At 43.8% G+C, this 13063-nt stretch overlaps 1 protein-coding gene across 1 annotated transcript in view; it reads left to right on the top strand.

Annotated features, from left to right (window-relative positions):
• The first annotated feature begins 280 nt into the window (after positions 1–280).
• The window catches only part of KNG1 (kininogen 1), a 29381-nt gene continuing 16598 nt past the window's right edge, over positions 281–13063 (top strand). The window contains exons 1-2 of the mRNA XM_081911090.1: positions 281–660; positions 7775–7885. Coding sequence (XP_081767216.1) covers positions 472–660; positions 7775–7885 — 300 coding nt within the window. The 5' untranslated portion in view covers positions 281–471. The remainder of the gene's footprint in view (positions 661–7774; positions 7886–13063) is intronic.

The following is a 13063-nucleotide window of genomic DNA, read 5'->3' on the forward strand; positions in this document are numbered from 1 at the left end:
GCTGGAACATGGCCTCTTGGTTTGTTTTCCTGAGGTTCCACCTCAGCTTTCTCTGTACGCATCTAAGTTTTGAAATCGGCATATTCACCATAAGACTGCAGAATGTTCTAGGGCGTACAAAACATGACCTAGAGCTGGTAATCTTTGTTCTGACCCTAACATCCTGAGGTTCGCCCTGTAACCAGAGCGGCAGGTGAACAAACGTGGTGTCATCACAGTGCAGGGCTGCCTCTTTAAAAAGAAAACAGCAGATGTTTGGATAAACCCAAAAGGTTGTTTGCACTGTACACAGGGAGCGACAAGAGTCCATCAAGCCCTCCTGCCCTCTTTCTGCTTGTGCTTGATTAACTTAAATCAAAAGAAGGCTGCTCCAGTCTTCCACGGCAAGGCATTTCCCCGTCAGGCTTTTAGAGAGCCTTTTCTCTCCCTTTTCCTCTCCCCAGGTTTCAGGACCTTCTTCCTCGCCTGGACATGGGGCTCTTCATTCTGTTAGCCTTTGCCTTCTGCTGCTGCCATGCCAGCCCTCTCCAAGGCCAGAAGGTAGACTGCGATGATCCTGGGGTCTTTAACGCGGTGGATCTAGCCCTGAAGGAACTGAATCGAGGCATAACTAGTGGCAACAAATATGCACTCAGTGTAGTCCTTGATGCCAGCAAAACAGTAAGTAGATTCTGGAAAAGCAGAAAAATCATCTCTGATTATTAATCTTCTCATGCAAGGACTATTAATTTGTTCTACAAGAAGACATTTCCTACAAATCAATGGGATCGGTTGCAGTAGGGGACATCTGCTCACGAGCCAGGAGTGCTAATTTTCTCTATCTCCTATCGTTGTTGCTCTCATATAGTTCTCTCTCTCTCTCTCTCCTTAATATTGAAGCACTCTAACTAGTATAAAATTAAATGAGCACCAATTACAACTCCATTTACTGAATATTTCAATTGTATTAATATCACTGCATAGAGCTCACGCCGGACTTCAGAAAGTGTTCACCCACAGAGTTTTATGCTGGTAACTTGCAACTTACATGAGGGTCCGGTTCCGTGGGTACATGCAAGTACGCAAAAATGCGTAAAGCCAGAAATTCCGGGAACACCACTCCCCAGCAAGGTGGAGGGGTGCTTTCCCAGTTTTGTCTTTTTCTAAACCTTTAGTCCTTTTTTTAAGCACCTCTCACAATTTGATTAATACCTCCACTCAGTAGCTGACGATTGTGGGGTGAGAAGGCAGTGCTCAAAGAACCACCCATAAGTTGCATGGTTGCTGTTTACCGGGAGGTAGTATTTAGTTTTAGCATTATATTCCATCTTTCCTCCTGAAGGAGCCTAGGGTGGCAAGGGGGGGGGGAGGGCAAGGCAGCAGGAAGGATGGCATGGTCCAAGTATAATGGCAAGAAGTGCCAGATTGGCTCCAGTGTCAATCTCATTGCTGCCTCTCCTCCTCTAAGGCAACAGTGTGACCAGTTAAAGGTCAGGTGAGCATCAGCATCCACTACTGCCTTTGCTCTAGGCCCAGATTTCATTGTTATTATTACAGTAGTACCTCCGGTTACGTAACCCTCTGGTTACATAATCTTCAGGATGCGAAAGCAGCAAACCCGGAAGTATTTGACCAGGTTTCGCCACACACGCATGCGCAGAAGCGGTCCTCAGATTGCGGAAACCTTGGGATCTGACTGGACCTCCAGAACGGATCCCATTTGCAACCAGAGGTACCACTGTATTATTAATTGAAGTTGTATTGGCAAACTGGCCAAAATGTATAAAAAAAACCCTCAAATGTTTGTTGGAGATTTAAAAAGGGGGACGGTACCTTCATGCACATGTGGTGGGACTGTGTGAGGATACGATAATTTGTGGATACAATATACAACAAGCTCAAAAAGATCATTAAATTCTCCTTTAAAAAAAACCCAGAAGCTTTTTTGTTAGGCATTATGTCCACTGAAATCCAAAACAACTTTAGAACCATCTTTATGTATGCAACTATGGCGGCTAGAATTTTAGTAGCAAAAAACTGGAGATGTGGCTCAATTCCTACAAAGCTTGACTGGCAGGTGAAGATGATAGAATACTTGGAACTTGCAAAAAAGACTGGGAGAATAAGAGGAAACTCAAACCAGAAAGTGTGTAAAGAATGGATAACATTTAAAGAATATCTAAAACTATAAATGTAGAAAAATTTCTGGATATGTAACAGATATAACAGGAAATGCGTAAAGTTTAACAATGAGGTGAATCGGAAGTCAAAATTGTGTGTAATGTTAGATGCTATGTTGTTCATTAATGTTTAGTTGTCACTGAGGTATTGCATTTGTTTGTCTGTGTTGTTATATGTAAATTGTTTTGCAATAAAGTTTAAAGGTGGGGGAGAATTTATATACTGCCCAATACCAGGGGGGTCTCACAGAATAAAATCTATGTTTCTAGGCCTATGTGAGTGAGTGTTTTAAAGACAAAAAGTTCCAATGACTTTACTTAAAAGGTAAAGGGACCCCTGACCATTAGGTCCAGTCGTGACTGACTCTGGGGTTGCGGCGCTCATCTTGCTTTATTGGCTGAGGGAGCCGGCGTACAGCTTCCAGGTCATGTGGCCAGCATGACTAAGCTGCTTCTGGCGAACCAGAACACCGTTTACCTTCCCGCCGGAGCGGTACCTATTTATCTACTTGCACTTTGATGTGCTTTCGAACTGCTAGGTGGGCAGGAGCAGGGACTGAGCAACGGGAGCTCACCCCGTCGCGGGGATTCGAACCGCCAACCTTCTGATCGGCAAGTCCTAGGCTCTGTGGTTTAACCCACAGTACCACCTGTGTCCCTTAATGACTTTACTTACCTTCCCTTTAAATATGTTTTAGATCAGACTGTCCTTCCCAGAGAGGCTTGCTCGCTTGGTACTACCCTTTATGGTCATTTTGGTGCTAGGTGAAGACTTTTAAAAATTATTCCCTAGCTTTTTAAAAAAACAGAAAACCTGAGATTTTAACAAATCTGTGATTTTAGTATCGTGAGGTACTGTTTTCACATGCTGTGCATTGATCTGCTTTTACATTTTTCTCTGCTCAGCACCCCAATGCTGCAATGCTATGGTATTTTTGCACTGCGTTTTTACCGTATTTTTCGCACCATAGGACACACTTTTTCCCCTCCAAAAATGAAGGGGAAATGTGTGTGCGTCCTATGGTGCGAATGCAGGCTTTCGCTGAAGCCTGGAGAGTGAGAGGGGTCGGTGCGCACCGACCCCTCACGCTCTCCAGGCTTCGCGGACCTCTTCGCAAGGAGCGGGAGCACTCCGGCTCCTTGCGGGGAGTTGCCAGCATGCCGAAGCCTGCGCGCGCTGAGCTCAGCGCGCCCAGGCTTCGCGGACCTCTCCGCAAGGAGCCGGAGCGCTCCGGCTCCTTGCGGGGAGTTGCCAGCATGCCGAAGCCTGCGCGCGCTGAGCTCAGCGCGCCCAGGCTTCGCGGACCTCTCCACAAGCAGCGGGAGTGCTCCCACGGCTTGCAGAGAGCTGCCTGTTTGCGGGCTGGGGTCGGGGGAAGCTCGAGCTTCCCCCGCCCCAGCCCCGCGCCTGGGGGGGGAAATAATTTTTTTCCCTTTATTTCCCCCCAAAAAAATGGGTGCGCCCTATGGTCCGGTGCGCCCTATGGTGCGAAAAATACGGTAATTGTATTCTGACATTTCGTGCCAGGAGCTGCCCCCAAGGACCAAGTCTTTGGGTGGCTTTCTATTAATATTGTAAATAAGTAAGTAATTTGACTCCGCATTAGAAATAGTCGCTGCATAGTTGTGGGATGGAATTCCACAAGCATTGTGTGATGAATTGCTTCTTATTGTAAGACCAAATTGCTGCAAATCAGTTTCTCTGAATGACTCCAAGTTCTTTGGTATTGTGAGAGGGACTCCAATAATCCCACTCTTTTGTGACACTTCTGAATGACACACCAAGGCGGCTGCTTCTAGCTGAACTTTGCTTCCCATGAAATTACATGCTTTGGGGTTCTACAGTAATACATTGGTACCTCAGGTTACAGATGCTTCAGGTTACAGACTCCGCTAACCCAGAAATAGTACCTCTGGTTAAGAACTTTGCTTCAGGATGAGAACAGAAATCACGCAGCGGCAGCAGCAGGAGGCCCCATTAGCTAAAGTGGTACCTCAGGTTAAGAACAATTTCAGGTTAAGAACGGACCTCCAGAACGAATTAAGTTCTTAACCTGAGGTACCACTGTACTGAAATTAATATGATTTTTTGAGCTGAAGTTGATGCTAACATAGGAGAGATTTGGCTCATATCTATCTATCATCTTTCTATCATCTATCTATATCTATCTATCTATTTATCTATCTATCTATCATCTATCTATCTATCATCTATCAATCTATCATCTATCTATTCATCCATCCTTAATTTATTCTAGAATATAGGCATTGCTGCTCTGCTGGCATTTCTTAAATGGATCGTTCAAACCCATCTATTATTGATGGACTAATTAAGCATAAAAGCTTTCTTGTACAAGAGACTGGTGTCACTCTGGTTTCAAGCACAGTGGGTAGGGCTTGCCATCGTAGGAGAAAACAGCACGTAGCTTTATCAAAGCAGCCAAATATTGATGTTGAGGTGCGGCAAGCGCAAGTCTGGATGCAGCTGTAGATCACACAGTGTGTCGACCGCAGCGGAATTTGGAACAAGTCTTCTGCTTGGAAAGTTCACAACACGCCGGCTGAAGAGCTGGCTTTGTTTACAGAGGTTAAATATTCCCATCAGTTACCTTTCATTTATGAAATGTTTGCTCTGCTTTGCTCCTTGCGGACAACGGTTCAAAGAATGCTTAGCTGAAAGGGCTGTTTCACGGCATGTAGCAAAGAAACACAGCAGTGTGCTGGGTCCAGTTTCATTCTGTTGCTTCTGTGTTAACTCGGCACAAATTGCTGCAGTTGAGTTAATGAGTCTGGGTGCTGTGTCCGATTCTGCCGTTCCACACGCGCAACACACTTCTGCTTGTGCAACTCCTCTCTCACACAATCTCCCCTATGCACAATCAAAATCTGTTCCAGAGGATTGAGGGACCTTCTGGAGCAGATTGGGGGAGAGGGCACAGAGAGAGGAGAGGAAGGGAAAGCCCTGTTGTGAAAGCAAAAATATTTATTTATTTGAAGCATTTCTAAAGTGCTTAATATTTTTTTTAAAATCTGTAAGCGGTATACAAAAATGACACATAATAAAAACAACATCAGATAGAGAGATAGATGATAGATGATAGATTGATCGAGCGATAGATAGATAGATAGATAGATAGATAGATAGATGATTGATAGATAGATAGATGATAGATAGATAGATAGATAGATAGATAGATAGATAGATAGATAGATGATAGATAGATGATAGATAGATAGATAGATAGATAGATAGATAGATAGATAGATGATAGATAGATGATAGATGATAGATAGATATAGATAGATAGATAGATAGATAGATAGATAGATAGATAGATGATAGATAGATAGATGATAGATTAGATAGATAGATAGATAGATGATAGATAGATATAGATAGATAGATAGATAGATAGATAGATGATAGATAGATAGATAGATAGATAGATAGATATAGATAGATAGATATAGATAGATGATAGATAGATAGATAGATAGATAGATAGATAGATAGATAGATGATAGATAGAGATAGATAGATAGATAGATAGATAGATAGATAGATAGATAGATAGATAGATAGAGATAGATGATAGATGATAGATAGATGATAGATAGATGATAGATAGATGATAGATAGATAGATGATAGATAGATAGATAGATATAGATAGATGATTGATAGATAGATAGATGATAGATAGATGATAGATAGATAGATAGATAGATAGATAGATAGATAGATAGATATAGATAGATAGAGATATAGATAGATAGAGATATAGATAGATAGATAGATGATAGATAGATAGATAGATAGATAGATAGATAGATAGATAGATAGATAGATATAGGTAAAAACAGGATTCAGAAATTATGGGCTCTGATCTTAAGTGTCAGGGAATTACGAAGCAAAAGAATAAAACCTTCAAGAGATATCTGAATACATCTGATATAGGCTATGTTTTGGGATGTGCTGTCATGTTCTTTCTTATGTGTAGAGGATTTTTAATTTTTCTTTAAAGAGAAGTGTATATTATTTATTTCATCTGCAAATTGCTTCCCATAAGGCATTCCAAAGTGATTTAGCATCAGGCTATGAGATTCCCCCACATGTAATGGGGCTACCTAAACACAGGTTTATCACTCCATTTGCCATTTTCAAAAAACTAGGCCTTACAGCAGGGGGCACCAACCTTTTTGGACCAGTGAGTACATTTTGAATTTGAATTTTGATGAAGTGCTGCCTTCTACAATTCTATGAACAGAATGGGTGCTCCCACCCACCCCCCTGCTTAACCGCAGACAACTTCAACCTTACTAAGAGAAATGTCCTGCTGGTTTTGACTGTGGCGCACATTGTTTTCATTGGGTTTTCTTCGAGTAAAACCGGGCTGGACACGATCTTAAAACACAGATGAAATCGGCAGCACCTTCGAAACAAGCATAGGCGACTGAATCGTATGTCCGGATTAGGCTTGCGGAAAATAATGATAAAGGGTTTTAGATACTTCTTCCACCTCCAAGTCCTCTTGCACACCCAAAATATGCTCTGGAGGGTCCCCCCAACCCTCTAGAGCAGATGGCGGGCGGGTGTTTGCAAAGAAGCTATAGAGGGGAGGAGAAAAAGAAGTTGGTTTGTGGGACCCTTCAACATCACGGTCACAATGCAGGTTACAACAATTTAAACGTGGTTCTAGGAGTCCGTTCAACTCCCGAAACTGTTCAGCAACCAAGGCGCAGCTTCCGTTTGGCTGCAGGAGCTTCCTGAACTCAAGTGGAAGCTAATAATAATAGTAATTTATTATTTATACCCCACCCATCTGGCTGGGATTCCCCAGCCACGCTGGGCGGCTTCCAACAAAACACTAAAATACAATAACCTAAGCTGTGTTAGATGTTCAGCTTCTGAAAAACCAGAAGACTTAATTCTGGGTTTGCGGCGTTCGGGAGCCTGGGCGTTCGAGTACCAAGGTACCACTGTACCAAAAACAGTTCAAAACTAAATACAGTGATGAATTCGGAGTATTTACTTAATTCTCATGAATATTGATCCAAGGGTAGCAGCACAGGGTATGTGTTTGATATATGGTAATTCTATTTTGATATTTAATTTGATTGGGAAAGTCTTTATCAACCTCCTCTAAACTGAAGCCATGGGGTTTTTTTAGACTCTAGGGCCATCTTCCCCAGTTAGCATGGCCCAATGGTCAGGGATGAGGAGATCAGTGGACGAAAACATCTGAAGGGCCCCATGTAAAAAGTTGATTTAAATATTCATTTTACTATGCAACTCCCTCTTTGGATATTTAGGTGTAGTAATTTCAATTTGTCTATCACTGGTTGAACAAAAGCACTGAAGTATTCTGAACAGAAGCATTTAAAATGTAAAAAAAGAAAGCAAGCTGAGAATACACTATCTACCAAACAAAATTTCTTGCACACTTTTAGGAAAATGGGTTTCCGGCAGAAAAGAGCCTGGTCATTTATGATCCTGGGGAATAGGCCTCATTTAAAAGGCTGCACATATTAATAAGTCATTAAGAAATCCTTCTGAAAACGATCTTCCTGGCTCGCTGTGGAAATGATGAGCACTTACATAAATGTTTTCTTCAGCCAGGCCCTGGCCAAAATTACATTGTGACATATCAGCTAAAGAAAACCTCTTGCGTTGCTGGAGATGCGACTCCCTGGCAAAACTGCGAGTTCATGCTATTATCGGAGGGAGTAAGTATCTATATTTTCTCTCTAAAATGTATGTATAATTTAGCGCAAACGTGGTGGGAAGGTGCCACAGGAAAGGGCAACAGACACAGCATACCCGTCAACAGTCCCAATTGCTGATTGGATCAGACCAAAAGACGCCCATTTTATTATTATTTTGTCTCATGCTGTGGTGCAAGTCAGCTGATCTGCGCCAGAGTGCCGGGCCAAAGGGCTATCGTTTTTTGGGTGTCTCATGTTCTTGAAGGAATCCCCTGGTTTCCACAAAAACTGGAAACCAAAAAAACAAGCGTCCCAATTTTGATCAGCGGGATGTTGGAGGGTATTCAGTGTTAGGATATAGTTCCATTCCACCTTAAAACGGTTTGTGTATCACATGCCTGTTTACTGCCAGCACTGTCTGCTGGGAACTTCTGTTGTGTGTTGCTTTTGCTATGTGGCTGTTTTTGCTGGACACGAAGGCAAGCAGTCATGTTTTCCTTTGTTCCTGGACTACGCTGAATAAATGCTGTCAATGATGCTTGCACAACTCTCTCTGTCTGCCTCTTCCGTTGTGGATGATTTAAACACTCTGCTGACAGAGTGTGCACGGGTCTCGGAACGTATCTGAGGCTCGTGTCACTGACTGACTGATGCCCCCGTCTCCCCAGCAGTATCCCACCATGCAGGAGTGCCCATGTGGAAATGCGTTACACAGAACATGGGAGAACTGTGCTCTGGGTACAGGTGGCACCGACATCTTTAGCAGGGATTCCAATGATGAAATTGTGTTGGTTGCCCAAGCATGCAAGCTACAGTGTGTATGACCCTTTGCTTGTATGTACAACTCACAAGCGTGTATTGCTCTCAGTGCTTTCCAAATCTCACTTGCTGTTTCAAGGTCTCGCACATGAGATAACTGAGACTTCTCTAAACTCAAAATTAAATTGGCATAGGCTTTGTCCTCCAGCCTTTGGTCTGCTTCATCTACTTCTTCATCCTCATCTTTTACAGGAGGGTTAACAATAACAGCCCAACATTGTTCTTTCCTTAAAAACGCCTGCATTTGTAAACTCCATGACATATAATTGGACTCTCTCAGTTTCTCTGCTGGAAAATACAGTTCCACGAGTCTCTTCGTCTTACGGTTTTTTCGTCTTGCGAAGCAAGCCCATTAGCGGCTTAGCGCTATTAGCGGCTTAGCGGGCTTAGCGGATCAGCTGATAAGCGGCTTAGCGGCTTAGTGGATCAGCTGATAAGCGGCTTAGCGGATCAGCTGTTAAGCGGCTTAACGGATCAGCTGTTAAGCGGCTTAGCGGCTTGACGGATCAGCTGATAAGCAGCTTGGGGGAAAGGGGGAGGGGAAAACCCCCGCAGGAACTCGCAAGACATTTTCGTCTTGTGAAGCAAGCCCATAGGAAATTCGTTTTGCGAAGCACCTCCAAACGGAAAGCCCTTTCATCTAGCGGGTTTTCCGTCTTGCGAGGCATTCGTCTTGTGGGGCACCACTGTAGGAAGCTCCTCCTTGAGCTCCAGCTCCAAGTTCAGCCATGGCGCCACCCAGCTTCCAGCTTTCCACTCAGTCCTTACTCACACGTGGCTTGAAGCAATGTTCGGCTCCTGGTCTCAAACACGCTCTCTGCCAACGCCTTCACACAGCCAGCTGCTTGAGAAATGCTGAGTTGCTTCCAGTCTCTGGGTTCTTTTCACACTCTGTCTCTGCCCACTCAGGACTAGGTCCATAACCTATTGGAGGGGGGTTTTCAACTGGTGGCAGAGGACAGACTGTGACTCCAGGAGACAGGTGTAAAACCAAACTTAAACGAAGACTTTATTACAAAACAACAAACAGAAATGCTGGTGGGTGTTATTCCTGCAGGCAGGGGACAAACTGCAGCTTTTTTCTTTTTGTAGCCACGGCCAGCTGCAACCAATTAACCCAGAGTTTACAGAGACTTCTTAAAGGTACACACGTTTCTGTGCAGAACGTCTCCCAACATGAAGGACACATACCTAATGTCAAGAGACATAACAGCAGTATCCAAGATGGAAATGGAAGAGAAGCGCTTGCTGGATCCGACCAGAGGCCCATCTAGTCTAGCTTTTTCTCCTTGCATTGGCCAATCAGATGCATAAGGGAAGCTCAGTGTGGAATAAGGGCTTGTGTACATCAGAAAGCTGATCCGCGTGAGCAAAAAAAAAAATCCTACCAACTGCTAGATTGTGGTGCTGCTATTGATATATTTACTGCTGAAAAACCCAGAGATTCATTTCCATGCTAATTCCATCCTTACAGGGATCAATATATTCGCCATTAGCACTACATCAGACTACATCCACACAGGGTTTTTTTCAAATAACTAAGCAAGATTATCCCTGCTTCGAAGTACTTGGTCATTCAATTGTGAATTACGGTTAAGCAGTTCTCCAGCAAACATTAATCTTTTAAAATAAATAAATGAAACCACCCACAATGGATTTTTAAAAAACATATTTGCAGCATTGATCCATTATATGATCAATTTTCCTTTATCGCGTGCTTTCAACTAACTTTCAATGTGAGATTAATCCTTTTCGGAAACAAATCACACGATATCACCTCAGGATATCGTTTTGGGTAAAGAACGCCTGCTTGGATTAGTTCTGGATGAGAACATTAACAAATGATAGTTTCCAAAGAAGGAGTTGGCTAAATCAGCTTCAAATATCAACGCTAAATTATACACCTAGTTTTCCATTTACACACAGTCTGCCTGAAGGCAACTGAGGCGATGTTTGAACACAGCCTGAAACAATAATAAAATAGAGGGCCATAGAATAATTTTGAAACATCAGTTAAATGTCAACGGCAACTAGAGATGGGGAAAGATTTTTATTCGGTCCACTTTTTAAAACAAAAATGACCTAACTTGTATAATAATAATAATAATAATAATAATAATAATAATAATAATAATTTATTTATACCCCACCCATTTGGGTGGGTCTCCCCAGACGCTCTGGGTGGCTCCCAACAGAATATTAAAACACGATGAAACATCAAACATTAAAAAATTCCCTAAACAGGGCTGCCTTCAGATGTTTTGTAAAAGTCAGATAGTTGTTTTATTTCCTTGACATCTGATGGGAGGGCGTTCTACAAGCCAGGTGCCACTACCGAGAAGGCCCTCTGCCTGGTTCCCTGTAAATTTGCTTCTCTCAGAGAGGGAACCACCCGAAGCCCCTCAGCGCTGGACCTTAGTGTCCGAGCTGAACGATGGGCGTGGAGACGCTCCTTCAGATATACTGGGCCAAGGCCATTTAGGGCAGGCTTTCTCAACCTCTGCCCTCCAGATATTTTTGGCCTACAACTCCCATGATCCCCAGCTAGCAGGACCAGTGGTCAGGGATGATGGGAATTGTCGTCTCAAAACATCTGGAGGGCCGAGGTTGAGGAAGCCTGGTTTAGGGCTTTAAAGGTCAGCATCAACATTTTGGATTGTGCTCAGAAACGTACTGGGAGCCAATGGAGGTCTTTCAGGACCAGTGTTATATGGTCTCAGTGGCCACTCCCAGTCACCAGTCTAGCTGCCATAAGAATAGAAGACTCTGCTGGTTAAGCAAATGGCCTATCTAGTCCAACATTCTGTTTTTACAATGGCCAACCAGTTGCCTATTGAAAACATGCAAGGAGGAGCCAAGCAGAAGAACACTCTCCCTTCTTGCAGCTTCCAGCAACTGCTGTTGAGATGCATAACTGCCTCCAACCGTGGAGGCAGAGAATAGCTGTCACGTCTAGTAGCCTAAACTAATGCACAGATCGGAGTGTAATTATTAGGGCTCTGCCCCTGATTCAGCTGAAGCCCTAATCCCACACCAGATCAGGTTGATCTGGGCTCCGGCTGAATCCAGTTGAGATGGCTTTCGGTCAGTCACCTGGGGTTGCCAAAAGGCAGGGCAGTTGGGTGGGAGGGGAGAAGGAGAGACAAACAGCCTCTGCAGGGTTTGCCGCAGGGAACTGGCAAAGCAACACCCAGCAGGATTGAACCCTCTACTCACCAGCTGGTGATTGGAAGGTACGAACGTGCTCTCTGCAGTGTGATAAGGAGGAAGGAGACCTGTAGCATCTCCATCTTCCCCTCCCAGCTCCCAATCATAGGCTTGCCATACGTCAGGAAAATTCCTGACATGTCCTGGTTTTTGGATGTAAAAATGGCGTCCAGGATTTTGCTGAATCGGCAAAATGTTAGGGAAAACCCAGGTGTATGGCAACGCGGTGGGAAAAGCAGAAACAGCTCCAAAACCTAAAATCACCCAAAGAAGCTCAACAATTTTTGAAATATGGCAACCCTACCCAACCACATGTTTAAAAGGTAAAGGTAAAGGGACCCCTGACCGTTTAGTCCAGTCGCGGATGGCTGTGGGGTTGCGGCGCTCATCTCTCTTTACTGGCCAAGGGAGCCGGCGTTTGTCCACAGACAGTTTCCTGGTCATGTGGCCAGCATGACTAAGCCGCTTCTGGCGAACCAGAGGAGCACACGGAAACGCCGTTTACCTTCCCGCTATTTATCCACTTGCACTTTGACGTGCTTTCGAACTGCTAGGTTGGCAGGAGCAGGGACCGAGCAACGGGAGCTCACCTCGTCGCGGGGATTCGAACCACCGACCTTCTGATCGACAAGTCCTAGGCTCTGTGGTTTAGACCACAGCTTAAAACTGTAATTAAAGTTGTGAGTGGGGGAAGTGAAGCCGCATCTTCTTCCCCTGCCCTGACCACAAGTTTAATCAGAGGTTTAAACCCTAATTAGCACTAAGGTTGGCCTGTGCTGAGCCAAAGTGCCAGACTGAGGGGACCTTGCAAAGCCTTAATTCTTATTCTTCAGGTATTCCTTTATGTATCAAGTTTCTCTTTCTTAACAATTTTTTTATGATTGTGATTGTGATTATAAAAAATTTGTTAAGAAAGAGAAACTTGATACATAAAGGAATCACAATCACAAGCAAACAATCACACCCTAGGCCAACCCCAACCTCTCTCACCGCCAAAGGAACACAAGTGAACAACACAAACAACGCTGACACCAAACTCTACATACATTAAACATAATAGAAACACCGCCACCCGACCCCACCCCCATCCATCTTCCCTCTCTCCACCCCCTTTCTTTCTTCTTCCTTTTTTCCTCTCCCCCTAATGCCTCAACAAATGAAACGGATTTGTAA

This window comes from Podarcis melisellensis (genome assembly GCF_964234715.1).
Source record: "Podarcis melisellensis genome assembly, chromosome: 5".
Classification (NCBI taxonomy): Eukaryota; Metazoa; Chordata; class Lepidosauria; order Squamata; family Lacertidae; genus Podarcis; species Podarcis melisellensis.